The sequence below is a fragment of the Zonotrichia leucophrys genome, chromosome 7, assembly GCF_028769735.1.
Source record: "Zonotrichia leucophrys gambelii isolate GWCS_2022_RI chromosome 7, RI_Zleu_2.0, whole genome shotgun sequence".
NCBI lineage: Eukaryota > Metazoa > Chordata > Aves > Passeriformes > Passerellidae > Zonotrichia > Zonotrichia leucophrys.
Window position 1 is genome coordinate 33,978,609 of NC_088177.1, and position 27,550 is coordinate 34,006,158.

Below are 27,550 nucleotides of genomic sequence, written 5' to 3' on the forward strand. Positions count from 1 at the left end.
ACACACAAGTGCTTGAGTGCTCAGGCTGTCCAGACAATTCAAATTCAAGTTCTTTGTCATTTGGTACCAGGCACACAGACCTGTGCAATTCCCAGCATTCCTTCACTTCCCCAAATGCTTCATCACCCAAATTTCTACAGCCATGTATTTAAGACCTCTGTAATTCTCTCAACAAGCTTCAGAATACAGGTATCTTTGAAGCACTTCCTCCTTGAGTTACATGACTTTGCACAACCATCTGCTTTCAAACACAGTAGTGTCAAATAAGACCAAGTTATCTACAAGCACAGGTTGCAATACGGAGCTGTGTTGGACAGTGAATTACTTTGATGTTTCTCCCCCAAGAAGAAACCCACCTTCCACTTACTCTAGGGCAAACTCAAAAGGTTTTATTTTAATTTTTTTTTTTTAGCAAATTCTATCACGTAAATGTTAACAAAAAACATCTGTACAATTGCCATGATACACTCAAAAGTGAAACAAATAAGATATAAATACAGATATGGATGTAACATGACAAAAGCGGAAAAAATAGAAAAAAATACATGCGCATGAACACGGTGCCAACAAAGTCATTTCTCATGGCTGGCATTTTTCAGAGCATTTTTAACTTCCCATTTAAAACATTGTTAGCAACATCCTGCTGTGTACTACAAAGGTCTATTTTTCTGTCCCTTAATATGTAATATTATGCTTGATAAATAAAGGGGTGGGGAGAAAAGGTTCTGATGACAAAGATGCAAGTTACATTACTTATACAGGTTATTGGTAAGCTAGTAATAAGCAATTAAAAAGACAGTCTTGTATTGTATTGTAATCCAGGCAAGCACACATAGTGTACCTTAAGAAAGCCACATGCCTCGGTATTTCTGAACTACATGAGAACTACAGTACGTAGACCTGTGGGGCAGATGGAGCCGGGATTTGCCCATGCCCACGGAGCACTGGTGCAGCCAATGGCAGAAAAAACATCCACATCTGAGATTTCGGCAACCTTGCAGCCACGAGCTGCTGTCTGCTGAGAGTTTTCTCCCATTCAGATTTTTAAAGCATGGTGGGCAAAGAAAATACGTTTTTTTTTTCTTTTTTTTTTTCTTTTTTTTCTTTTCCTTTTTTTAAAGGTACGAAAAATTGAAGCCCTGCGTAATGGGCAGCAAGAAAAAAAAAGGCAGCTGCAGTAGGTGGCTACTGCCAGGAAAAGGTGAACAGAAGCTTCACCGGAGCAGTGAGGCACTGCAGCATGCAGACCTTCCTCTGCAAGCGTGCGTGGACACTGTGATTTGTAGCCAGAGAGACCTTTATGCTTGCTGAAGAGAAAACAAGATGATTGTACAGCTTGTTGAAGTCAAAACTGCAGATCAGAGAGGTGACATTCAGAGCTAGCCCTTTGAGTACTTCAAAGGAAACACAAAATAAAAACTGGGTCATGTTCAACATCCTAAAGAACCCTACTATGTACATTGTCGGCGATGATTCATAAATACCCCAGCAGAATGCTCCTACTGTGGGCAGGCAGAACACACCCTGGAGTCCTCCCAGGATGGACAGTGCTCCACCCACACCGTGAAATCAAGTAGCACATGGATGAGCATCTGCTGACAAAGAGAACTGAATCTGATTCAGAAGCAAGGCCGGATCCCCCTGCAGGGCCAGGGAAGCCAGGCTGGCCGCAAGGACGAGCTCAGACCCCGACGGCGGGGTCAGGGACGTACAGTGCGCTCACTCTCAGTGCATACCAACAGCGTTTTATAAAGCATTTAAAATCATTGCAGAAGGAATTCGATTCCTGGAGATTTGCTACAGTGTGCCATTCAATGGAAAGGAAAAAAATTAAAACCAACCAACAGCAAATGATGATAGACCAAGCTCCATCACAGCTGGGAGGGACTAACACCACCTGGTCAGCTATGCTGACCTTCTGAACCCCAGACCTGGAACAGAAGATGCTGAGCTGAGATGGGGAGAAAGAGAGGCATAAATACTAAGCAGTTAAGAGCACAATTTAAAAAAACAAAACAAAACAAAAAACCAACATCCCCCCCAAAAAAACCTAGCCCACTACTAAAAATTCAAACAAGACAGCTTAACTGCTGCCAACAAGTCAACTGAGTATTTCCTCAAAAGGAAAAATAAATTTGTGTTAAAATCAAATTTGAAGCATTCAAAAAAATTAAAAAAGAGCATTCTAACAAGCACACAGAAAGATGTGGAAAAGAAATGGTCCACAGAAAGGCAGACATGAACCATGGAGCAGCCAATCCCCCCCTTTAGTGAGGATGGCTTTTCTGAGCCTGCAGAAAGACCCTGGGGGAATCCCCCACCCCAGGAAAGCACATGGTTTCTCCTGCCATAGCATTACTGGCTGGGAAAGATGAGGGAATTAGCCCTGCAGCCAGCAAAAGCCTCACACGTGTGTAGCAGAGCAGGTCACCTCCCCTGCTCTCAGGTAACCAGGGAAAGGGACCAACAACCTTTGCAGCCCAGTGACACACAGTCCCCCACCAGCCCCAATCCCTCCTGGGAAGAGAATTGGGAGAGAAGCTGGCACCAAGTGTCAGCTCCTCAGGGATGGGGTTGAAACACAGAGGGATAATTGATGGAAGGAGCTTTACCCTCCCCTGCTGCAGCAATGGAGTCTCATGTTCTCAGTGTGCTCCCAAGGTGTCCCTTCAGCTCCCTAAAGGGGAGGTGGAGGAAGCTGGAGAGACTCCAGGGCACTGAGAGCAGCCAGGGAACACACATCCATCACCACAGCTGCAGCCATGAGCTGCAAGTCCATCACCCTCTTGCATCACTGGCATGGAGGCAAAATCCCAGCTGGGATCCATGGCAGGTTTGGGGTGGGCATGCCCATCAGCCAGGATCCAGCCCAGGGCCAAAGCCAGCACGGTAATTAGCAACCTCCTGCCTTCCCTGGTTACAGGCAGGCCAGGGGGAGCTCCCCCTGTGCAGGAAGAAGGGTCTCTGTTGAGGGAAGGGCAATGCTGTGGGTGTTTCATTGCTGCTGGTTTGCCTCTGTCCTGGTCTGTGTCACCAGGCTGCAAACACCTCACCCAGAGCACCCTGCTGCCAGCAGTGCCTGGTGAGGGACCCTCAGTCTTCTGAAATGCAGAGCACTCAGCAAGCCTGTGCATGGAGATGGCACAAAGGAGGCTTCTAAGGGCAGTTAACAGCACTGCAGGGTCCTCAGGAACAGGAGGGGCTGTGGCAGGCAACCAGCACTGTCCCAGCTGGCTCAGAGGTGCTTCCATGTGGTATTTCTGTTCAGATTCAGACACCCTTTCTGTCCTCTGGGATGAACATTTTGCCCAAAGTGCAAAGGAGCTGTGGGGACAAAGCCATCCAGCATCAGTGGGTCAGTCAGAGCAGCAGATCAGCCCTTTGATGCTACAGATTTCAAGGAAAACAGCTGGCACTGCAGTACAGCTCTGCCAGCTCCCACTGCCCACCCACTGACACACTCAGAGCCTAACCCAATCCCACCCACCCAACTCCACTATCCTATTTGCAGAAGCAGTCCCAGAACTGGGTCTCAGGTTCCCTTTGGGGAGTAACAGGTAACCTGGAGATTCTTTTGAACATATGAAAGAGCCAAATGGGTTGAGAGGGGAGAAGTATTTACAAAGTCAATGAAAAGAGCAAGAGCCCAGCTGTTATGCACAGCACAGCTGGCTGGATAGCAGTTACAGAGAGATCAGCCCATCTGGGGTCTGTCAGAACTATGTACAAAACTCAGATGTTTAAAAAGAACCTACTTTCATTACTCACTTGGTATCTCTCAGTATTAAAGCATCTGAGGCTGGAATCACAGCCATACCTGCAATGATCTCCCCATAGAGGGCCCTGCAAGTCAGCTTAGCTGCAACAGGGAGTACAGAACAGGAACACACGACTTGAAAGAAGAGAAGGACCCAGCCAGAACGGGTGAGGGGAGAGAGCAGGTAATTAACACACAGGAACCAAAACTGGGTATGAACTAAACCCACAAGATTTGTTTGACTTTTACACATGCCCAGGTTCTTGGACTCAGTGTTAGAATGCTAACCTAAACATATTTCTGAGATTTCAGCAGGCTATACAAATATGTTTAAGTATGGCTTTCTGATGTTCACTTTTAATGAAGACTGCGACACAGACCTTGCTTCCTTTACATTCAATACCAGTAAGATTCTACATAAAAGCTTTGAAGGGACTAAAATACTGATTGCAATAAATATCTGCATGGCCTCCTTGAGCTGATGGAGCGCGCCAGTGAAGAGTAGCAGAAAGGTCTCTGAGAGGCACCGTTGATTGCTTCTAAGTCTACACACATGTCCACACATCTCCATTAACTGTGCGTTGAAACATCTGAAGAGGAGCTGCTGTTGCTGTTGGTGGTCTGTGCCCTCTTTATATACAAGTTTAGTAGCTTCATCTGAAAGAAAGAAAGAAATATCAGGAGAAGATGCCAGAAAAAAACAGGGGGGAAAAAAGCTGACTGTCAATGTAAAAACTCGCATTCCGTGGGGAGCTCATTTTGGGGTGAGCTGACACTGGGTACTCTGGAGGAAAAGCAAGAAAACTGACCATATTTCAGAACAGAGACAAGAGGCTATGCCTAGTCCCATTGAAGTTACTGACAGACTTAATGGGATTTAGAAAAGCCTCTTGCATTTCACTTCAGCAGCCATCAGTTCACAGCCCTCAATCCTGCAGCCAGGCCAGGTCAAGCAGGATCCCCACAGAGGTCAGTAGGGCTGCAGGCACACTGGTGATCCAAGAGCCAAGGGTCTCCCTCCTAGGAAACACCCTGAACCTTCCCTGTTGTATAAAATGTTCTTTTTCAATGACATTATATCTTCACTAATGTGGTACATCTAGTGCAATTGCAGTTGTTATGACTATATACTTCCCTTGCATGTATTTGTTTTCTTTTTCCTCCTTGCCACCTAAACTCCAGATCCTGTAATGACTCATGTTAACATTTAACTTTAAACAGGCAGGTAGTCTGCATAAACCCAGAAGAATTACTTACATGTTTATAGTTAGTGATGTGGTGGACTGTGTTTGTGGCACCTAGGATACTGGAATAATAAAGCCTCTACAACATTTTATAGGAGGATTTCCTAACATTCCAAATATAAACCTCATCACACATAGCTGACTCCTTGCAGACCAATTTGAAGGCACAATTGTAATTTTTTTAGTGACAAGACAGAAATAAAATCCAAGTGTTTTTAGTTTCATATTGTTTTGGTCTATACCACACTGCCTTACCCATGAAAGAAATTGACTTCAAAATGACAGAATTAAATCCTCTGAAGTAAGTAGCTATTCATGTGCACAGATTTGTTTTAGAAACAAAACCTGCAGAATTCATCTTAAAATTGTGTAGAAATCTTGGGTATGAAGACTTCAAACAGCAGAAAAAAAAAATTTGTGGTGGCTTGTTGAGAGCTCTGAAAAGCAATCAACCACCAACACAAAATTCTTGTCTGAAGGACAGAGTTGAATTTAGGGCTTGGTTTCACTTGCAGCATCAGGTCAGAATTTGAGTTTTGCAGCTAGTCTGACTCCAGGGTACAAATTCCTTTGAAGGGTCATTTGAGCTTGCTGTTGTCCCAGAAGGAAAGGGACACACGTGCCCTGCTGTTAAGAGTGAAGCTTTACCTGCATCTCTACCAGCCCTAATCACAACTTGCTGCTGAGAGGATCTGCTCTCCCACCACCTCCATGCACTCCCATCACTCTCTGCATGAGGATGCCCGTGTGGCCACAGAGCAGACTAAAAGCTATTTAATTTGTATTGCAGATCTGGTTTTCAGCCAGAGCCAGCTGAGCCAGCTCACTCCACAATCACCTCTGGATGTAATGCCAAAGGAGGAAGGCAAACATGGCTGGAGAAGGACCAGAGGCAGCCTGCAGTTACACAAGATCAAATGTATCACAGAACCAATCTCCAAACACCATTAAAATTTTCTAAGTGGGATTTCAAATCCTCACACTGCTGAGCAGGTGCAGTGCTGCTGCTGTGGCATTTGTCAGGGTGAGAGAGGATTTAACAGAGTTCAGGGAACCCACCCCAGAGCTACAGTGAAGCCACTGGTCTTGCTGCTAGTAACAGCCAGCAGAATGGCTTGCAGGACCAAAACACCAGAGACACATTACTCATGTACCTTGCTTCCTGTGAGTTGTGCGAGATGAGGTTTCAGTTCTTCTCCAATTACTGAATAAATAGCCACTAGGCAAAATACACTGGCTTTTCTGACACTGCTCTCTGTGTTATCATAACCCTGGAAATGAGAGGAAAAGGTCAGAAGACAAACAGCACTCCCCAACACCCTTCCTGAGCAATACACTGCAGAGCTGATGTACATTTTGCAAATGTAGCTGACCTAAGAGATCAATTAAAAAACCTCTGCTTAACATAACAGTCTGCAACCTGAATACTCAAAGAACAAGAGAATGCAATCACCCTATCTGTTCCTTCTGATATTACGTACTACTGCCATGTTGTAAGTTATTAATATCTAGTTATTTATAGCATTAGCTAACAACACATGGTTTCCTAACACAAGCTCAGGACTCCATCAGATACACACATTTCTGTGTCCAGTTCAGATAACCATGAACTGTCCTGAACAGTCTGAAAGACCCCTGTACATGTGCTGATCTCTGCAGCTTGGGCAGAGCTCACACTAGCCAGCAGGTCACTCAGCAGCTATGGACAGCAGTGCCAGGCTCAGGCAGCATCACTCAGCAGCCATCCCACCCATGAGAAAGGCAGACACCACTCCAGCCTTAGGGATGCCAGCTCCTCTGGCTGCAGGGTGACCTCTGCCAGGAAAGCCAGAGGAGGGATGCAGCACAGCTGGGGCTGTCCCAGCTGCAGGGCCCAAGCACAGCCCAAAACAACAGTCTGCAATGCCACAGAGCACTGAGCTGGGAAAGCAGGAGACCTCGGTGAGCTCAGAGAAACTCCAAGCTATTGAGCATCAAGGTGGAGAAAAGGCTGAGCCTCCTCATCAGGACCAGGGCAAGCACCACAGCTCTCCCCTGCCAAGCCCTGCTCTTCCATGGGGTGCCCCCTGTCCATGGAGAGCCTGCTCCAGGCTGTTGAGCTGCACACTTGTGCCCACACTGCTGCTGACACTCCTCCCCTCCTCACCCCTCTGCCAGGACCCTCAGCGTGGTGAACAAGCACAAAGGGGATTCTCTCCACACACAGTCCTTCAGCCAGCATCCCAAAATACTTCCCAAATGTAAGGAGTAAATTCCTTCTATCACTGAGTTTCTAAGGTAAGGAAATACCTCAGGCAGACTCTGCTCTGAAATAAGAACCATTTAAAGTAATTAAAGAAGACAAATAAAACTGCCTTTTTAAAGGCATGCTGCTCTCAGATTTTTCCAGTGCATCAAAGCTTCGCTGTTCAGATTGTTGTCTCCAACAATGATGGCTAAAACTATTTTACAACAAAAGTTTAGATGAATACAGAATTGTACAATTCCCAGAAGCTGAGATTTAAGAATTGTAAGAACTGACACTACAAAGTTGGGAAGAATGCCAGGATGCATAAGGGGAATTTCAGACTTTGCTCTTGTCCTTCCAACATTTTAAGCTCACAATGAGGAGGCCTCTTTATCCCAGTTCTCCATGGAAGTCTTACCCACCTAAACACATCTCCCCCTTTCACTCTGACTGATCTGTTCCTGTCACAGTCTCTCCTCAGTAAACACACACATTTTTTCTCCTCCCTCATTGCTACTTCACATATTTTCTTCTTGTTTGCAGCCCCATCCCAGCACTGCCAGCTGCTTGTGCAGGGGACCAAAGACAGCACTGCTACAGCCAGTGCTCAAAACTAAATCCACAGTGTCCAACTAAGCCTTAGCACTGGCAAAAACACAGCTCCCCACCCAGCCCGAGAGAGTTATGAAAGAGGCTGAATAAAGTCAGCAAGCAGCTTGGTCCTAATTTCAGAGAGAAAAGAGGAAAGGAGCAACCTGCCTGCTGGGATTCAAATTCAAGTGCACAGCACCATCAAAGCACAGAACAGCTCAGCAGAACTAAAGGGGAATTAAAGGGGACTATAAGATGTACAGAGACAGTGTAAAATGTGGCTAACTTCTATCCTCAAATTTATTTCATGGCTGCTACTGGCTTATTTGGGAGTCAGGAAAAGGCATGCAATTGTGGAATATCCATGCAAGAAACTGAATTTTCCTTTCCTTAACATTAAAAGGATGAAAAACTCATATATATAAATTTTATTTTACCAGAAATAAATGGCTTAAATTACCAAAATCTGGCCCCATAGGGTCCATCATTCTCCCTCCCTTGTGGCAGAGATGTCACAAATTAATGGTGGCTTGTGCTCAGGAGCAGTGACATGGGATTCTGTACCTGTAACAACCCAGGAATGATATCAGGTAGGAGCTGATGCAACGATTCCTTGGAAATCCTCTCAATGACTTTTGTCTGCATTTTGATGGCAGCCAAGTTAATTGGATAGTCCGCAGTCTGAATGATGGGGCAGAGCACCTTGATGCACTGCTCGGGGTGGATGGAGCTGGCCAGGGTGGAAGCAGCTTCTTCAGCAGCTCTGACGACCTGGAATGAAAGTAGAGCAAAGCCTTGTGTTAATGAGGTCACCCTTGACAGCCAACACTGCTGCTGTGTGCTAGGAATGACTGCCAGGAAGTGCTTGGGGATGTTCATTAACAGATCTGCAGGAGGCTTTGTTGAGGGGCAGTGACTCTGAGACTTCACATCCTCTGTCTCCAGTGACATCTTTGTTCCAGCCAGTGGCAAGAACTCCTTCCTGCCTCATGTAACTGTGTCAGAGCTGTGGCTAGGTTGAAAAAATGATCTGTCACCCAAGGCAGACAGACACTCCCAATCCCAGGAGGAGAGAGAGGATGACATCTCTCCAGCCATTGCCAAAGAACCCAAACCCACCAGCTTAGAGTTACACCAAAGGTTTCTCCTTAACCATTATCACAAATGGCTCCGCCACAGCTCCCAGTGTGCACTCAGTGCTGAGTGGCACATGCCATGCTGAGGCACCCCTGGCAGCTGTGTCCTGCCTCTCCCCAGCTGAACCACACTGCAGCCCAACCCAGGTCACAGACACAAATGGGCTCAGGGAGTCCCTGACTCAGCACAGGTAACCATCCAGGCAGCACTGGGATCACCATACAAAATGGGAGCAAGAATAAGTGGAAACAGCAGCAGCACCCACCCTCTGAACCAGCCCACACTGTACAGGAGTCACACAAAGCAAGGATGATGCTAAATTCAACTCTACCCTGAGAGAAAGCAGATTCACAACTTTCACTCTTCCCCAGCAGGTAGGACAGCTAGTTCAAAGAAGAAAGACCCAAATCTGGTCTCTCCTCCCAAGAGAATTTATTAATTTTACATTCTGCAGTAATTGGATAAAAAAGAACAGGATGGGAAGGCAGGTTTTCTTTTTTCAAGTGTCTGTGCTAATTGCCAGGCAACAAAATGAAGCTTCCTCTTGGCTGTCCTCTTCCTGGCCACAAATAACACACTCTTTGCTCCTCGTGTTCTTGTTACAACACAAAAGATGGAGGATGCTATTTTCCATCTTCTCTCACTCCCCTCTTCTCAGGACTTATTTTAAAGGGAGGGTAAATCCTGAGCAGACAGATGCCCCCATGGGCAGACTTAAATCCAACACCTCAACTTTAAGAAGAAAGAAGCATCCACAAATCCTCATGTTTGGGCTCTTCCAGCTAGTCCCAGGCAGTCCCTAACAAAGCCCAGGAACATTAAAGCACCCCTCTTTCCTGGTTGTGTGGGAGGCTCACGTGCCCAGCACCAGTTCTCTACCTGCTCCTAAACTGAACTACCTGGGGCAGTCTGAAGTCAATACTTTGAAACCAGCACCAGGAAATCTGTCCCAGGCAATCTGCAAAACAGCAAATCAATCAAACCACAGGTCTCCTGGCACTTGGACTGAAGTCATGGCTGCTGAATTCGTGTTGTTCTCCTCTCCCACACACTGTGATGGCATCAAACTCAGGGACTTTTATTTGAGTAAGGCAATCTATGGATGTAGCTCTATCAAAGCCTCAAAAGAAAGTGAGCTTTCATTATTTTTAAGAAGCTACTATGGATAATGCATGAACAAGGAGTAGCTGGAAGTTTATCTTAGCCTATGGACTACAAAACACAAGGTTTAATTGACTTTTAAGAGAACAGCAATTAATAGTGACCAGAAGGGATCATCTCCACCTACAGAGCCAGCTTCACCCACAGTCACAGCATCACAGCCATGCTGCTAACATTTATCTTCCACTCATGCTCCCTCCCTGAAACAGGAATGGCACAAGACACTTGTATTCCCAGGAAACAGCAGAACTCCTCCACTTGGCTTTTGGCATTCTCTAAGGCAGATCCAACAGTGAATGTGACCTCAGACACTTCACACAGCACAAATATTGCATGCAGGCAAGATATGGGCAGGATGGTGAAGTAACCTGAGATTTTGGACTGCTTCTGTACCAGTGCCCTATTTACAGAAATAAAGCTGCTCAAGTGCTCCATTTACTTCAAGCCTTTCTCAGCATTTAATTAAAACATTAAAACACATTCCAAAATGAATGGCAATCCACAATGTGGTCAATATGAAAAAAAAATTCTTCCTGAAAGATCTGTGAATGAGCAGCTATGCAGAACAGAATGCTTGCTTTCCCACTTACAGCAATTTTCCCTCTTCCAGCTATGTCTTTGCTAATTTCTCTTCAATTTCACACATGAGGAGCATGAAAGTTAATATTTTTTCCACATAAGTTAGTACTAGCTTAGGAGCCAGCACTGTGTGATTTTGTGGGGAAAGAAGAGAAACACCCAAGTGCTTAAGGGAAATCTAATGCCAGGCTTTGATAGCACAGAGTGGAATTGCTGGAGTAGATGAAGCCAGCAGCTCCCAGAAGGTCTCTAAAGGAATCCACTTCCAGGCACTGCAGCTTCTGATGTCTGCTTTCCACAAATGATGGAAAGCATGAACTTAGAGGGCCCTGATATTTACCACCAATTTAACTATTCCCTAGCAAGCCACTAACTAAAAAACTCCAAACATTACTATTTGAACACAGGCCACTTGGGATTTTGTTCTGCAGCAATGCCAAACACTGCTGGGAGGGTGTTTTCAGACACTCTCAGAAAGAAAAGCTTACACGTATATCACAACACACAAAAAGAAAATTGTAAAAAAAACTAAACCTTTTATTCTCTCGGTATCCTACTTGATAAAAAAGCAACAATATCTTAGTATAAACCTACAGCTAGACTCTGATCTCAAACATACTACCATTAAAAAAAGCAGTAGGTGAAAAACTTAATGAATATTCTATCTGGGTTTCAGCTCCATATTCTGTTTGCAGCATACTATGTCTATTAAGTTGAAGGTATGAAGCAAGTCCATGAGACAAAAAGCCCATTAACCAATTCCAAGCACAAGGAGCATTAAAATACAGTGAATTTTTCACAAAATGAGCAAGAGTTCAACAGCAACAAAGGTCACACATTTTGCCCATCAAAAGATGAGTAAGAAAAGTTGTAAAGGTACAGACATTATTTATACCCCTGACAGTCCTGCTGCCCAGTTCTAGCATGGATGTGGCTACATTTAGGCAGTGGCTGGCTGTTTCATATCCCTTCCCCCCAAACACAGGAGGATGCATTACACCTATCCAGCATGACAGGAGCTTGTAAATGTGACAACACCAGGGAGACTTCCAAGCCTCCCATGAGCACATCTGGCAGACAATGCCTGCATCTCAGCCACACTTCATCAAACTCCCTGAGCTGTGATTAACTTTAATAACATGCTCAGGTCTCACTGACATCAACAGGATTCCAGCATGTGCTAACATGCTTGTTTGGATGAGAGCCTCTGCAGGTAACAGCTCCTGGCTCCCTGGGGAAGTACCAGCAGGTGACAGGGCTTAGGAAGGGGTAGGGCAATACCAGCTGACAGTGAGCCAAAGGGAAAAACTCGTCCCTGCTGGCACAGGAAGCCAAATGCCACCATTTTGCAATGCAAGTACCAGCCCTGTCCTTCCTGCTGGCTTTGGCAAAACAAAACACTCAGCCACCCAGAGAGACTGTGCATCCCATGTGGGGCTCTCAGTATTCACCCAACTGGCTCAGAGTTCTGCTCACCTGGCACTGCCAGAGAAATCAGCAGCATTCCCAAACACAGGGGAGTGCATTATCAGAAGGTACAACCTGCCAGGTCATTTGGCAACAAGAACATGCAATTGTGACAGAGTTTAGCAAAGACGTTTTGCCATGAGGCACGCTCCTTGTGTCTTGCAAACTGGACATACCTTACAGCATCAAAAAATGAAATGTCATTTTTAATCAGGGCTTTAACCTGACCAGCAGACCTTAAAAGGAGTGGGAGAAATGAATAAATAGGATCAAGGAACAAGTCTTCCTCCCAGCTTTGAAGGCAAGATCAACAGATACACACTGGGAAGTGACAGGAAAGGCTCATACTAACAGTGACACCACAGTAAGTAGTGTCTATGTAATCTACCCTTTAAGCCCAAGAAAATGAAAGGGTGCTGTTTGTTACGTGCTCAGACTGGAGAGCTTGCTGTCACAAGAGGATTAGAAGTTAGACAAGTTAACCAAAGGGAAAAAAAAAATCCAACCCGCACAGGGAAGCAAGGCAGAACCATTCACACGGAAAGGCTTTAAGACAGCTGGAAGGGGGAAGAATATCCACAGGGAAGCATCTCTGTATGCTTGCTTCTTGCTAGTGAGTCAGGGAGGGTATCAAGTGAAGCAAGATTTTTCTCTGACCTAATATAATTATTCTTCAGAATCTCAGAGATACAAAGTACAAGTAGAAAAGCCATCAAATGATGACAGCAGCCGGAAGCAGCAGGTTCAAAAGGGTGGCTGCGAAGCAAGATGTGCAAGACTACAGAGAGCCTGCAGTTCTTTAAAAGCACAGACACTAAGCTGTACGTAAGGTATGCCACAAACATGATTTTACCTCCCAGTAAAAGCTTAGAGCAAACCATGGCTTGAACTGGATAGTCTGAAATCGTTCAACACAGGGCAGGTAGCCCTGGAATGCAGATCTAAGAGATAGCTCTTGGCCTTAAAGCAGCAGGTTTTTCTCCTTTCTAAAGGCTTACCTTATGCTCTACACACTGGAGACTAGATTCAGCCTGACTTTTGCAGGCATAACATAAGCTCTGTGTGCTGGAGGGTTCCTTGAAAGACATCTGTGATACACTGAGACCTTTCTAGTGAGTCTCATGAAAGAGAAGTTTTTATACTTCCACCCAGCTTGCTTTAGGGAAGGAGCCATATTCACATGCACAAAGCCAGTGAGGTGAAGCACACAGAAAGCTATTCATCACCAATGTCTTCCTTAATGCTACCAAGGAGCAAACTTCTTGTTAGGCAGTAGCAGGTCAGGCAGTTCCAGGAATATGCATGGGAATTGCTTCCTGATTTCAGTGTGAGGGGATATGCTGATGTGCAGCATTAGTGTGATCAAGACAGTGAACAGTCACAGAGCCTTCTCTTCAAACAGAAAAGCACACTGGAATCATCAAATCACAACATTTGCTGGACAAACTTTGGATGACAATTCCCACTGGTTTACCTGGTTAACAGAGCACTGCAGCCACAGGATCCTATTCACTTAAGACAGCCAGAGCTCAGACTCCATTCGCTTCCACTCAATTTCTTCTGCTCGGCTACTACACTTCATGCATGAACATGTTGCTTGCTGCCTGACAGCTGCAGCAATCAGCTTATGAGTTCTGAATAGTTTAATTTCTGCTCTAAAGAGGCACAAAGTACTGGAAAATAAGTAAAGAAAAATGTCCTGACTCCCCTAAGGCATGCCAGGTTCATGGGCTACACAGGGGATCAGTGTAACATGTAGGATCTCAGCAAAGCAGCACCTGTAGCACCTGGATGAGAGCTTCCCACAGCAACTCAAGCTCCTTTGGGAAGTACTTTGGGAGTACTTTGTCATGATTGCTAGTTCCAGTGTCTCTGCAGAAGGTTGTAGAGGATGGGGCAGTGCAGGCAAAGCCTCACTGAAAGTTTAGAGGCTTTGTACACCACTGTGAAACAAGCAGAGCACCAGAGTGTTTATTAAGCAGAAGAGTAAGGTTTTGCTTTCAGGCTTACAAGACATGTGGCTGGGCTTTTGAGCCAATTTTTGCCATCTAGAGGTGGTTACTTAAAGCCTGTATAATCTGAGCTGGAGGGGAAGGAGGTTTACCAGTACCTAGTCAGGCAAACTCCCACCCCTGAAGGCTTTACAGTCTAATTCAGACAGGAACAAACAATTATGGACTTGGTTTCAAAGCAGGAAGTGGACTCAGCAATGGGTGAGATGAAAAAGCAGTGTGATTTTTATAAGGATTCAGAGATGAAGTAGATTAGACTGCTTCTCCTGGGCACTAAACATTTGAAATGTATTGGGAAACTGAAAAAGCACATAAACATATATTATGAAACATCAGTGACTGCCCAGCTGCAGCACTCTGTAGCTTCCAGCATAGACTAAGTAACAATCTTCAGGACTATGATCATTTAGTGCTTTTCTTTTTGCAGAGACCTACATAGATCATACCATCACCAGAGGACAGTTACAATATATAAATATCAGAGGCCAATCTAAAAGCACCTCAGCAAGATAATAAATATTATCAACAGGTAATGGGTAACTGATTTCTTCTTCTCCCTCTTTCAGAGGGTTACAACAAAGAACGTACAACAATAAGCATCCCAATTATGCTTATGGGCTTTCTATATCATAAAATACAGAAATTAGATATCTAAGATATGGCACAGGATTCTTTCCTTACACATAGAAAATAGACATCAGTTAAGTCTATAGGATTTGTGCTAGAGACAGAAGCTGGGAATTAGCTATCCTATGATTTCTAACTCTGCTGCTGATTTCCAAGATACTAAACTATTCCTGATTTAAAATACTCAATAATAAGAAATTATCCTCATTTTGCTGGCATGAATCTGAAGCAATGTCATTATCAGTGGTATGGGGTCAGCAAGCAGAATCTCTCCTTAGTTATGGGTGAGTAACTACACTGGAACAAATGAGTTAATATTAACTAATTGGCAACAGAAAGATGGTTCTCTTCCAAATAACTACAAACAAAGATTGATTAAAATCAACAAGATTTAATAGCATCCACAACTTCAATTACGTTCTAATGCTCCTAAAGTAAGTGAAAGGCATTTCCATGCCAACCCCCCTAAATGTTCCCAGTTATAACTGAAGCAGGCTTGACTCTTCACATCACTCCATTAAACCAACAGCACTGAATAGACTGTTGTACTACAAACAGTATAAAAACAGGACAAAGTTAAGAAATGCAAACTAAACATGAATCCCAACCCAGAGCCCTCTAGTCTGTAGCCTAGGGTTACATTAATTTTGACCTGCTATTGAGGTCTGTGCTTTGCCAATCTCCTGCATTTGCACTCACAACAAGGTGTGACTCAGCTCCAACTCCATGTACCAACTTTTCCTCTCCCATATCCCTGGGGGGAATTGTGGTGCCCTCAGCTGTGCTGCTCTGCCGATCCCAGACCTTGCCTTCAGCAACAGAAGGCAGACGATTTTTAGCCATGGCAAAGACCCAACTGTCTAAAGACTTCTGCTTGGCCTTGGAAAAACAGCCAATTACCCAGGCATCCCAAAATATCCAACTATGCTACCACTGTTTTGATACTTCCAGCTATGTAATCTGGAATAAAGTCACAGGTCTTTTCTTGTTTAAAAATGAAAGAAACTTTAACTAGATATCAGCACTCAGCTGGGGGAGGGGGTGATATTTGCTTGTTGGTGAATATATTGTTTCTGACATTTGATGTCTCCTGGTGATGCTGAACAACAGCAATATTGGAATTTGTGTAGACAAACCAACCTTCTTAATTTCCAAAGAACTTCCTCCTACTATGACTTCTTGGAGACAGTACCCAACCTTAACACTTCTGCTCCTCTTCAAATTCCCTTTGCTTGGTCACTTTAGATTGAGTCTCTGTGGGTCACATATAACTGAAAATGTGAGCAGTAGCTGGGAGCAATTAGTAGTCCCTGTGCTGAAGGGGAAATTCAGGTAAAAAAGACTGAAACAGATACAGCATGCTCAAAACAGACATTTTCTCCTAACTTACACAGCCTGTCGGACACCAAATTGTCAAATCTTAACCAAGGATAACTTCTGTCTTCTGCTACAAGGCAGAAGCAGCCCAGAAACATAAACTGCAGTGTCATCTTATCAGGGCATCACTGACACAAAGATTAACCCTGTCCCAACTAAATTATATACCAGCTTTTCTTGAAATAGTTCTTACAGTCTAGAGGAAGATTTGGTTTTATGTAGTTTAAGAACAGTGCAATCACTTCCTTTAATACTGCTCTGATATAGTGAGAAAGCAAGCTGTAGAACAGACTGCTCAGGACCTCCTTTCCCTCTTCAGCTATCCTTTCCAAGTGCCCTTCACTCCAAGCTGATGAATCCTCATTTAATCCCCTGCTCAGTGGGATCCAGTCAAAGGGCAGCTCCTCCTGCCCTCCTGGAGAGAGCAGGGCCACAAAGTCAGCAGAGGCAGGGAGCTGGAGGGCCACCAAGGGAAGGGAATTTGTGACCTCCTGGCTCCAGGCTATGAGTTTGACCAACTGAGCCATGCCCAAATGATCTCTCAGTTAATTTTTCACAGACTTAACTGAATCAGCAAGTCCCAACTACAGGCAAAACTACTTTGAGCATATTACCAGGTGTATACTTAGCCTAGCTCATGTGGACACTCAAGTGCAGGTACCTTTCTTAACTTCAGGAATGCTGATATCTTCCAACTACTGACAGGCAGATGATACTTTCCTGGGCTGCATCATGGTTCTGAGAGCCTCATTTACACAGGGATCAGAAAATATTCATACACAGAATGAAAAATCCAAAACCAATGTCCCCACTTAGTACAGCAGTGCACACACAACAGATGGCAAAACAGGGTTATACCTGCAGTGTCCTGCTGTGACAGCTGCCACCCAAAGGTCTCACTGAGCTGATGTCTCATTAGGAAGCTGCTGGGAAAGCCATGTAAAATCAAAGCCACACTGTGTGCAGCACAGCAGCAACTTGCTGAGCACAGCACAGCTCCGTTATTCTATAAAGAAGCGCCAGAACTCCCACCTCTCATTCCTGGTGTATCTTTCCCTGCTTTTCCCTGGGAGGCAACTCATGAAAATCCTAAAGAACCTTTCCACATCACAAGAATACAGAGGCATAAAGCATGGTGCTATCAACATCAGTCTTGATTTCTGTAAAACCCACCAGTCCCACAAGGACAGTGAATTCTGAGGGACATTAAAAACAATGCCAGGGACTATCTGGAAAGGTCCTGCTAGAAATGTTAGTTCTGGAGGATTCTCAGACAAAAAATACAAAGGGCACTGAGTCAAGGTGAGCTGAGAAGCATGCAAGCAGGAAAACTTGCCAATAAAAGGCACTCCTTCAGAACATAATGTTTTGTCTGACTGCTTTATCAGAATATCAATTTACAACTGCTTCTCACTACTCTGAACTGAAAAAGACAGGGGTGCAAAGGCTCTAAATCAAAAAGAGGAAGGTAGGCAGAGTAGGGTGGCCCTCATTCACTAAAGCAATAAACATATTCTACTTCTGCATTTTAGAGAAATCCAGACTGTTATTTTCTTTCCCTGAGGGTGTTTTTTGTTTGGCTGTTTTGATTTTCAAACAGTACAATTTCTGCTACCCATGGTTAAATAATCTTGTGTTATTCACCCAATGCTCTGGAGCAGTCTGGTCTATTTTAATAATCTTTTCATGGCTGAATATCTTTAGAGATGCCTAAAACTGCTAATTTAGAATAACCCTGTTGTAGAGAAGACTAAATGCCTTAGATTTCAAACCAAGGACTTTCATAACAAAACCATCACAGACTGATAGGGAAGTTCTGGTCGCACTTACCAGAAGGTTTAGTTCAAACTTCCAGCATGCATGAGGTAGATTTAAAAGATCCAACTTGGAAATCAATCTACAAAGACTAACTTTAAATGTAAATTGAATTGATCTACTTAAAATGTTACCATGACCCTTTATTCTAGCTTTACTGCAGAATACTTTCAGTTTTGTATATGAGTTCTCTCACAAAAAGGAAAATGCAATTCACCCTTCCCTTTGCTTCTTCCTCTGCCACTGCAGCATGGCCTCTGTCCATTTTCTCCTGTTACTCACCAGTTCCCAATTTTCCAGCACAGCCCAATTTCACCATTCAGTTTTCACACACAATTCTGCTTGAACACAGCCTTTGTGTTCTCCAGTACATTTTGTATTCTTAACCTGTACACACAGAGGCAGCACAGTGCCCCCAGCATGCTCTAAAAAGTAATTAAACATGCACTTTTTTTTTCCTACAGTTCTCAACCTGTCCCAGAATGAGCAGGGAAATTAACAAACAGTGGAATACCACTCCACACAGCTCCAAGTCTACATAAATAGCTCTGACAGTCTCCACTTTTTTCCTCACTCTTTCAGCATGTAAAAATCCTGCCTCTTCATACCTGGGAGACTTAATACTGATTTGTTCCACTGTCAAGATGATTCAACACGTTTGCCTGTTAAGCCTCACAGGTCCTACCTTTCTTCAGCAGGTCCATGTTGCTTTTCCAGTAGCTGAAAGGTTCACTCACCTCCTTGTGGGAATCCTTATGTGCTTCCAGTGTTTTCATGATAGTCAACTCCGCGTAGTTCTTGAACCGCGCCGGCTGGTTCCGCAGGATCTCCCTCAGGACACGCAGTGCCAGGGCTCTGATTGAATGCTGTGTCAGGAAAAACAGACATTAGAAAAAGATTAGAAAGAGTCACTTGTCAAAATTGTAGTTTGAAGTGAATTCTCGTGGCTCATCAGAAATTTGCATGGCTCCCTACACCACCAGCTCCAGTGGAGTGAGCAGTGGAGTCAATGTAACAAAATTCAGAATTGGGCTCCTTGCTTGCTCTTGCACAAAAAGCCACATAAAATGACTGTTCTCACATATACAAGAATCAGAATGACTACTTTCCTAAATTCCATTTTCTTTTGGCAATGAAGTACAAATTTGTACTCACAGGAGGACATCTACATTGCATGAACATGTATGTTTTGCCTTTCCTCTTTCGCTCAGCTTGGCAGATCCAACTGGGCTCCATCCATGCCACAAAGCTGTTTTTCAAGTACTAAAGAAGTAAAACTGACTTGTCCTGTAACTCCTATGGAAATTACTTTCAAGGACTTAAGTTACTGTAGTCAACACTGATCTATGTCTTCATCCTTTGTATCAAAAGATCATGAGCAGAGGGGATTTGTAACAGCTGTTTCAATTTCATAACTTACATTACATTTTTGACCTGTGGCATTCCAAATAGATGTCATCATTTCAGCAGAGGAATACATACTTTACTTCATCCTTTTCAGTCTTTAAAATATGTGCTTTGCTATTCATCTGCAAAATTCCTACAGTAGCACAATTCACGTGTAGTTAAGACAAAGTCACCAGACCTTCTGATACTTGTGTGATGGTGCTATCATTAAACAAGTAAAACTACAGCAGTTCATGCTTAAACTAAGAACAATGACTAAGAAAATGTTAGCAACCTACCCTGCTTCAGAACTAACATTTCTGAGAGCCTGATATGTATTTTACAAGTAGTATAAAAAATACAACAGATTTTTGAATCAGATGAAACAAAAAAAAGAACTGTGAGTGCTTTGAAGCCTCAGTATTGTAACACTCAGATGGAGCATGGCTCTGATGTGAAGGTGCAGTGGGGTGTTGAGCCTTTACCAAATATCATTGAGCTGCAAGCTGAACAAATATCCCCAAATGGAAAAAATCCTAGCCTGTACATTTCCACTTTGATCAACTACCAAACATAAAGCTGTGATAATAACAAAGTTTTTTTTAACATTTCAAAACAAGATCCCCTATAAAAGCAGCTTGCTCTTGATGACATTTTTAAAAGTGACAGAGACTCATCCCATGAGATCTAATACCCTGGGTCTTTAAACCACCCAGGGGAAAAAAATTAATTTATTCTAGAATGCCTTTATTCTGCTTGCTGGAAATGGGTTTAATATAGCTAAGAGCTTGTAACTTCATTCTAACTCAGAAGAAAATAACTGAAGTCTTGACAGTTTCTTACTAGACTAGAACTTCTTTTCTGATTCTAGTTCAATTTCCTATCTATTTATTAGTAACACTCTGGAGGGAGGGGAAAAAACTGGGACATTTTGGAGTAACTTAAAACTCTTCAATGAACAGAGTGAAAACTAAAGAGTTGTTAAAATTCAAAAGAAAAAATGAGCAGTGCAGTTATCACTGATGAGTGGCAGGTTTCATTTAAACTGGTGTGTAGGAATTATTACCCAAGATGAAGCAATGGACAGGAGAGTTAAGACAAAATCTACATCTCACATCTTTGTCTCCAAGCGTTTCCAGCAGCAAGAGCAGAATGGTTTTGAAATGCTCCTCCCAAACTCCAAGATTATCCTCCCTTGTGATCTTCAGCAGTTCCAGGAGAGCTCCTTTCCGCTCCTCCACCCGCTCGTTGTGGTTGGAGAGCTCTTTCAGAAGATCAGCCACCAAATCCGAATGGTCAATGGGTACTTCTAGGACAAATGGCAGCAAATCATTTGGAGAAATGTGGAAAAGATCAAAGGTGCCAAGACTGCTCACCCTCTATGGAATAAGGTTCATGTAACAAGGGCCCCCTAAAAATGCATTAATGTCCAGGTGGTCTCAGTCAAGCAGGCAACAGAATCAGACTAGCCCATTATTTAACCTGAGTTCATAGCAGGGCTCATGCATCTGCACGTGGCTTCTAATGAACCAGGAAGAGATGGCAATTGGATTTCTTCCAGTTCCAACAATTACTTCTACAAGATGAGAACTGCCGTGGTTTTTCCCAGACATACACACCCAAAACCAATGGTCACATGTATGACCTTTAGAATAAAGTACAGTGACTCATCAGTGTACTGCAAAAGAATAAAGCTGATGTGTAGCTGCACTTAATGAAGTCAAACACTCACTAACAACAAGCTGTTGAGTGAGACATTTCAGCCATGAAGAGGGGAAGGTCCCAAAGCAGTGTCCCTACAGATGCACGCGGATGCTTAAGGGAGTAGTTTACAGGAAACCCCAGGCAAACAAGAATCAAAACCACAGTATAACATTTTTTCTCAGTATCCGCAGATGAGGTTCTGCTGGGACATGAGAACAAAGGGTATTTCATACCAAGCTTTGGCTCAGATGCAATGTAATACACAACACATGCACAGGCAGGCACGTATCTGAGGGCACCAGCCATACACAAGTACACCAGAGTGGCAGTGAGCTGCCTGCAGTGCTACAAGGTGAGCGGATACAAACCATCCCGGAGCTGATCCATGTCATCATCAAACACTGCTTCCTTCAGGGCAGTCTTGTCGTAAGTGTTAATGGTGTCCGCGTAAGGATAGGGGTTGTACTCCCGAGCACGGGGCCCCGAAAAGGCGCGGGGAGGCTGCGTGTTCAGGAGGGAGGTTTTGTTATCCAGAGCCATCCTGCCGCCTTCCACAACGTCACCGCTTCCGCGGACATCGCCGCTAGGGAGAGCAAGGCCACCGTCCCGGGACACCTAGGGGAATCAAACAGAGGGGAAAAAGGGAGGTTCAAAATTCTATGGAAACTGTAGCATTTTTGGAGTTCACCCACCAACAGGAAAAGGCACAGATTTACATGTATTATTTATACATAATACTTACGTAAAGCTTTGATTACTACCTCTTTCTTGCACACAATTGCACCTGCTCAAAAATATCTCATAATCATAGTTTCTGTAACCAGTCTTGCACCATAAGAAACTGTATGAGCTGTGCACTTGGAGTGATCACAGGTCCTAAGCCTGTGAGGGAAACCATCCATACATTTTAAGAACATTTCCCATTACAGACATGACTACACAAACTCCAGGCAAAAGCCATCACTGAGCCATGCTGAGCCTGAGGAACACCAGCACTGTTTCCATCCTTCACGGCACTTGCACAGAAGCCCAGTGATCATATTCCACAGGAGGCCAGAGTTCAAAGGGAGCCAAGGGAAAGTCAGTGAAACCCCATAATTAAAGTATGAGAAATTAACAACCAATAAGCAGAAGACGCCTGTAAGAATATAGCAGGAGTAACTGGATTTTGTACACTAACAATCTAGAGGCAGGTTTGATCACAATGTTTTAAAATTTCATCTATTGGGGGACAGTAAACAACAGAACACTTACAATGTCACAGTCCTTCTTTCCATCACGTTTGATTGGCTCATTCAGGTCCTCTTGACTACGGAAACTAAATTTCTCAATCGCTTCTGTGACTCCACGAAGAGAGCTGTAGATTTCATCAGAGTTTAGGTTCTCCGTGTCATAATCCAGCATACTAAAGACCAAACGTATATGAAATGTTACAAATGAAACTGGAATCCACTTCTGACTGTCAACAAAAACAAGCTGGAGACATATGGTTTGGAGTGCCCTTTCTAACAGTGACTTGTAACACAACATGGATGGAATCAAAGCAGAGTTCAGGTCTGAGCTTCCCCTCAAATGGGGCTAAAACAAGGAGAACACATTGCTGTAAGTGAAGGGAAAGCAGGTCCACTGTTTCTTACATTCAGTAAGTGTGCTACCTTCTGTAAACCAAAAAACCCTATCCCCAGTGTGGCAGTGGTGTAATTTAAAAACGAAAATAGTATCAATCACTCTAAGAACTCAAATGGTTGTGACAGCTGGCGGAAATGAAATCAGTGAAATTTATGTTTAACAATATATGAAACTATGACAGATTTAAATGGAAAGGAAAACATAACTTGACATAAGCCTTAGTCTAACATGGCCCATTTTAAAGTAGTAAAACCTAACTCACTCGCACAGTGCCTTGATAAAAATAGCATTTCAGTATTTGGCCTAAGTTTGGGAATTCTCTCACTCAAACCTGACACCTTCTTGCAGTTTATCAGTTCCTCAGAAATTTCTGAGCCAAAAGTTTTGGGATTCCTTGAGGAGTTATTCAAAATTAAGTCCCATGATAAAATGCCTTGCATGCAAGGGCAGATGATATTAAAGATCTGGCAAAAGAGAAGTTCCTACAATCTTTGAGAAAATAAAACAGCATTATTGGCAGGGCTTTGCTCTATCTAGGAGAAGTTGAGTTTGCATGACAATCACTAAATTAATAGATCCAGCAAGACAGAACAATTTCTGGCGGAGTCTCAGATCTCAGTAGAGCCAGAAGCAAACAGACTGAATCAGACATTTACATCAAGTTGTTTGTCAATAAATGCAAGAAGTGGCTCCCTACAGTGGTGAATTACTATTTCATAACATTTTGGGAAGAATGACAGGATAGGCTTGGAGGCAGATGGCTGAACTGAGTTGTGTTCCTTTTCCACAAAAGAAAGATTCTCTATGAGGTGGGTGGGGGAAAAACCCAAACAAACAAACAAGAAAATCCCTTCTGAATTCTGCATACACAGCTGTTATTTTCAATGGAACCAAAAGCAGGATATTAAATATCTACTAAATATCTAGAACCACAGCTTTTTTTTCTGGAAGAAACTTGGGGACTTCAGACAGAGGATAAGATGGGCTGCCCAATTCCTTTGGGATTAACACACTGAAAGTAGCCATAATCCCTGGCTCCCAAGCAACGTGTTCACACTACACTCACACAAGCATCAGCACCATGTATTTTGGCAAAGAAACCAAAGAACAATTCCCCAAACAGTGTCTGGCAGACCAGGGAGAATGAGCAATCATTTAACAGACCAAGATCAGGAAACAAAAGCTGTTCATAAACCTACAGAAGTTGAAGTATTTAAGGCTTTTCAGACAGCTGAACAACAGTAATGCACTGTGATGGCTTTCCAGACAGAAGGCAAGGCAGTTTTTAGGTTCTTTAGAAGTACCAGTCAGGAATGGGAAAATCTTTGTTTCATACAACCTCAAATATATATGTTTTGAGCTCAAGCACGTTTAATTCACAGATCTTAGTTTTTCATGTAACTTTGAAGCGGGCAATGAAACCCCCATTTGAAAAGGTATACATGTGACTGTACTTGTGTTCTCACACCAAGAGATGACATGACTTACCAAAGGTCACACAATTAAATCCATGGCAGAAAAACCAAGAAATAATCACAAATATAATACTGACAATGAATCTGCTGAAGTCATCACTTCTTTCCTCAGGGATGAATTTTGCCCTACACTGTCACCAAAGAACAATGAGAATACAGACTCTTCACTGCTAAGAGACTAAGGTAATGTCTCAGAGCCACCAATCTGATGCATTTGTCAAAGCACAAACCCACATTTTAATAAAGATCTAAAGAATCCAGTCATTTCATATATCAGAAGTAAGCCTGTGTAGGAGGTCACATTATGGCTGTGCTCTACATGAATGAAAATTCTACAATGTGAACACACGTCTCTACTGACAGTATGTGCACTGGAATACTTCACAGACAACACAATGGGGGGAATAAAAGCAAAATGGAACTACACTCACCTTTCAGGAAAAAAAAGGCACAAAAGGGAAAAAAAATTATGACCCATGCAGAAAACTAGAGGAAAGGCACAGGATGAATAAGAAGTGAGTAGAGATGAGCAGTGTTTAGGGATGTCACAACATTATTTTCCATCTGCTGCACAAAACCAATGCAGCTGTCTGTAAGCTTATAAAGATACAATTTGGTAGTTTTCCAGTATGGCATGAAATACATTTTACTTCCATAAATTGTTATTCAGTTTCCAATCCAAACTATGTGTAAGTAGTCCACAGTTTAGTGTCTTCAAGCAGTACACAGTAACTCACGTCCTTGCACTTTCAGGCTCTGGGCTGGAATATATGTTACATTATTCCAAACCTTATTATCTGGTGTCAGATAAAAGAAGACAGAAAAAACACTCTCAACTAGTTTTATTCCAAAAATTAATATGGATCCCCTCCATAGATATCTCCACAGTGTCCTAGCAGAGTCAGAACATTCATTTGAAGTTTTTAATTCTGCAGGCATTCACAGAGTTACCTACTACTGCATTCTACTTTCTCTCTCAGATGTTACAGGTTCTCAAACTTTGAGGCCTCAAAGAAAAATTCCTTTGCTTTTTTTTTCATTAGTTTTTCATTAGGAAAAATTAAAGTCTTTTCTTTGGCTTTAAGGAAAGACTATACAGTCCTTCCTCAGGTAACAGTCATATCTAAGTCAGGAGAAACCACATTTACAGATGGTTTGTTGTCAGGGTTTAAACTTTAAAGAAGCCAAGGAATTTAACAGATATCTGACAAATTAAATTTGTATTCAGGTTGGGTTTTTTTATTAAAACCAGCATACAGCTTTAGTCCACTTTATTGATTCAAGAGCTGTATGCAGACTGGAACAACATTTGAGGGCACAGGAGGAGGAATAGAGGTTGAAATTGTGATTGATAAACTCAAAATCTTGTGGTAAGAACAATTTTAGTTTCAATACTATAAATTTCCAAGATGTTCCACGAACACATTATACAAGCAAAGCTCTATGTGAAGTCACTCCTGAGCTGTATGTGTCCATCTGAAGGTCCTCTAGTGCCACACGCACAGTGCAGCCAAACTGAAAGATCCTGCCCCTGGTATTGTAATGCAACCAGTGCCTGCCAAAAGTGCTCAGCAACTGTGTTCTGCATTGGAAACTGACTGTGAAGCATCTCCCCTGCCATCTTCTGGAATGAGTGAAAGAGTCTGGAAAAATCCACTTTATTTTATCCCCACTTGCATGCTGCATCTTCCCCAAGCAGCAAGCAAGTGGCCGCCTGTCACCCCTGCTCTCTGAAAGGTATCATCATCATCTCTGCCCCTCTTCCAACCAAAGCCTCTGCAAGGCCCACATTTGAACAAATCCTGTGGTGTGAAAGGTAAATAATACTGTGACACCTCAGACAAGTTGGTTTAACAGGTAGCTTGTTACCTGGGAGAGTAAGAGCGTCTGAAAGTCTTGTGGGAAGGAGCAGTGGGGATGGAGTTAGGCTGAGAAAGGGGAGGGGGGTGCTTCGACAGCCCATCTGCACTCCAACCCCAGAGCCGACTGCCGTGACCAGAGGAGAAACAAAAGAGAGAAAAAACAGAGAAAGGAGAGGGAGGAAAAAAAAAAGAAACTATAATCTGAGTGGCTTAGTGCTGTCATGCTGCCTTGGAGAGAGAAAAAAATTAATAGAAACAAAATTAAACAAGAATACTCCATTGCGCCTCACAAGTCTTTGTTTTGGTCTTTATTATTCATTTCCATTTTTATTCCTAACATAATATGATTCATAAAAAATCCAGTCCCTGCTTGTACTAACCAGTAGATTTCACAAATGGATATAGCCTCTATAAACAACTGCATTTATAATGTTCTACGCAAGCAATCCCTGGCCACACGTGTATTCAAACTCTAAGCAGGTGTTTCTAAGCAACAGGATTTCCCTGGAAGAAAGAAAAATTGGAATTTATTTTATTAGACACCTGAAGATACCTTATAAAGTTTGTCTTCTGGTGCCTCTATAAAAGCCTGTAGTCAGGCCCTACATAATCAGAAAACTTTTGCAGGGCTTAAGATCTGATCCTGTTTCACCAGATTCAAACTGAACCCAAATATGCAGCAAGTAAAAAGTCAGTCTGGAGTGTAAATGTATCATGGGGACCTGGCCCAGGTCTCAGCAGACAAAGCTGCAAAGACTGGGTGAAACCAGCCTCTGAGCTAATTCAGATTGCTCCTTAAACTTTCACAGGCCCCTTTCAGTTATTGCATGACCCTGTGTCTTTGGGTCAAGACATCCATTCCTGTGTCAATTTATCCAATCTCTGCTTTTCTCCTTTTCCTATTACAGTACATGGATTTTCAAAACCACCTTCCAAATGAGAATAGATGCTTCAGCTGGTGGAGTATTCACAACACTACTTTGTTTCTATTACATTTCAGCACATTGTCTTGGATATTGTCTTTGTACATATGCAAGTGAAAGATACTTTCACGTGAGAAGTGACAAGTCAAGAATTGCTCCAGTGCAAACAGCAGCAAAGCCAGTTAAAAAACTCCTCTGAAGAGCAGTGTCAAGAATTTCACTCATTAACCAGCAATCAAATCCCACAGCTATTACATGCCAGTATTATCAAGGAAATACTCCAGACTTCCAGACTGCTTATCAGAAGTTTCACAGCTCAGGTCTCACCTACCTGAACACAGGCCACCAAACAATGCAGGCTTGTTCTTATTGCATAAAGTGAGTGGCTTATTTTAATTCTGTTTCCATGTCTTTGTTTGCTCAACTTAATACTGAAAGTGTCAATCAAATTTTGTTTTTAATGGTATTTTTTATTATCAGTGAAATAGCAAGTATGTAAACTTACATAGCCAGATAAAATTGTAGCCTTTTATTCTGATGCATTTCCTCTAAAGATCTTTGAAAGACTAAATTGTTT

At 43.0% G+C, this 27,550-nt stretch overlaps 1 protein-coding gene across 1 annotated transcript in view; it reads right to left on the reverse strand.

The window, feature by feature from the left end:
• Positions 1 to 367: 367 nt before the first annotated feature.
• CLASP1 (cytoplasmic linker associated protein 1) overlaps positions 368 to 27,550 on the reverse strand; it is a 170,694-nt gene continuing 143,511 nt past the window's right edge. The window contains exons 34-41 of the mRNA XM_064718115.1: positions 26,058 to 26,174; positions 22,339 to 22,489; positions 21,453 to 21,699; positions 20,496 to 20,686; positions 18,732 to 18,860; positions 8,384 to 8,590; positions 6,156 to 6,272; positions 368 to 4,414 (exon numbers count right to left, since the gene is read on the reverse strand). Of these exons, the coding sequence (XP_064574185.1) occupies positions 4,328 to 4,414; positions 6,156 to 6,272; positions 8,384 to 8,590; positions 18,732 to 18,860; positions 20,496 to 20,686; positions 21,453 to 21,699; positions 22,339 to 22,489; positions 26,058 to 26,174 (1,246 nt within the window). The 3' untranslated portion in view covers positions 368 to 4,327. The remainder of the gene's footprint in view (positions 4,415 to 6,155; positions 6,273 to 8,383; positions 8,591 to 18,731; positions 18,861 to 20,495; positions 20,687 to 21,452; positions 21,700 to 22,338; positions 22,490 to 26,057; positions 26,175 to 27,550) is intronic.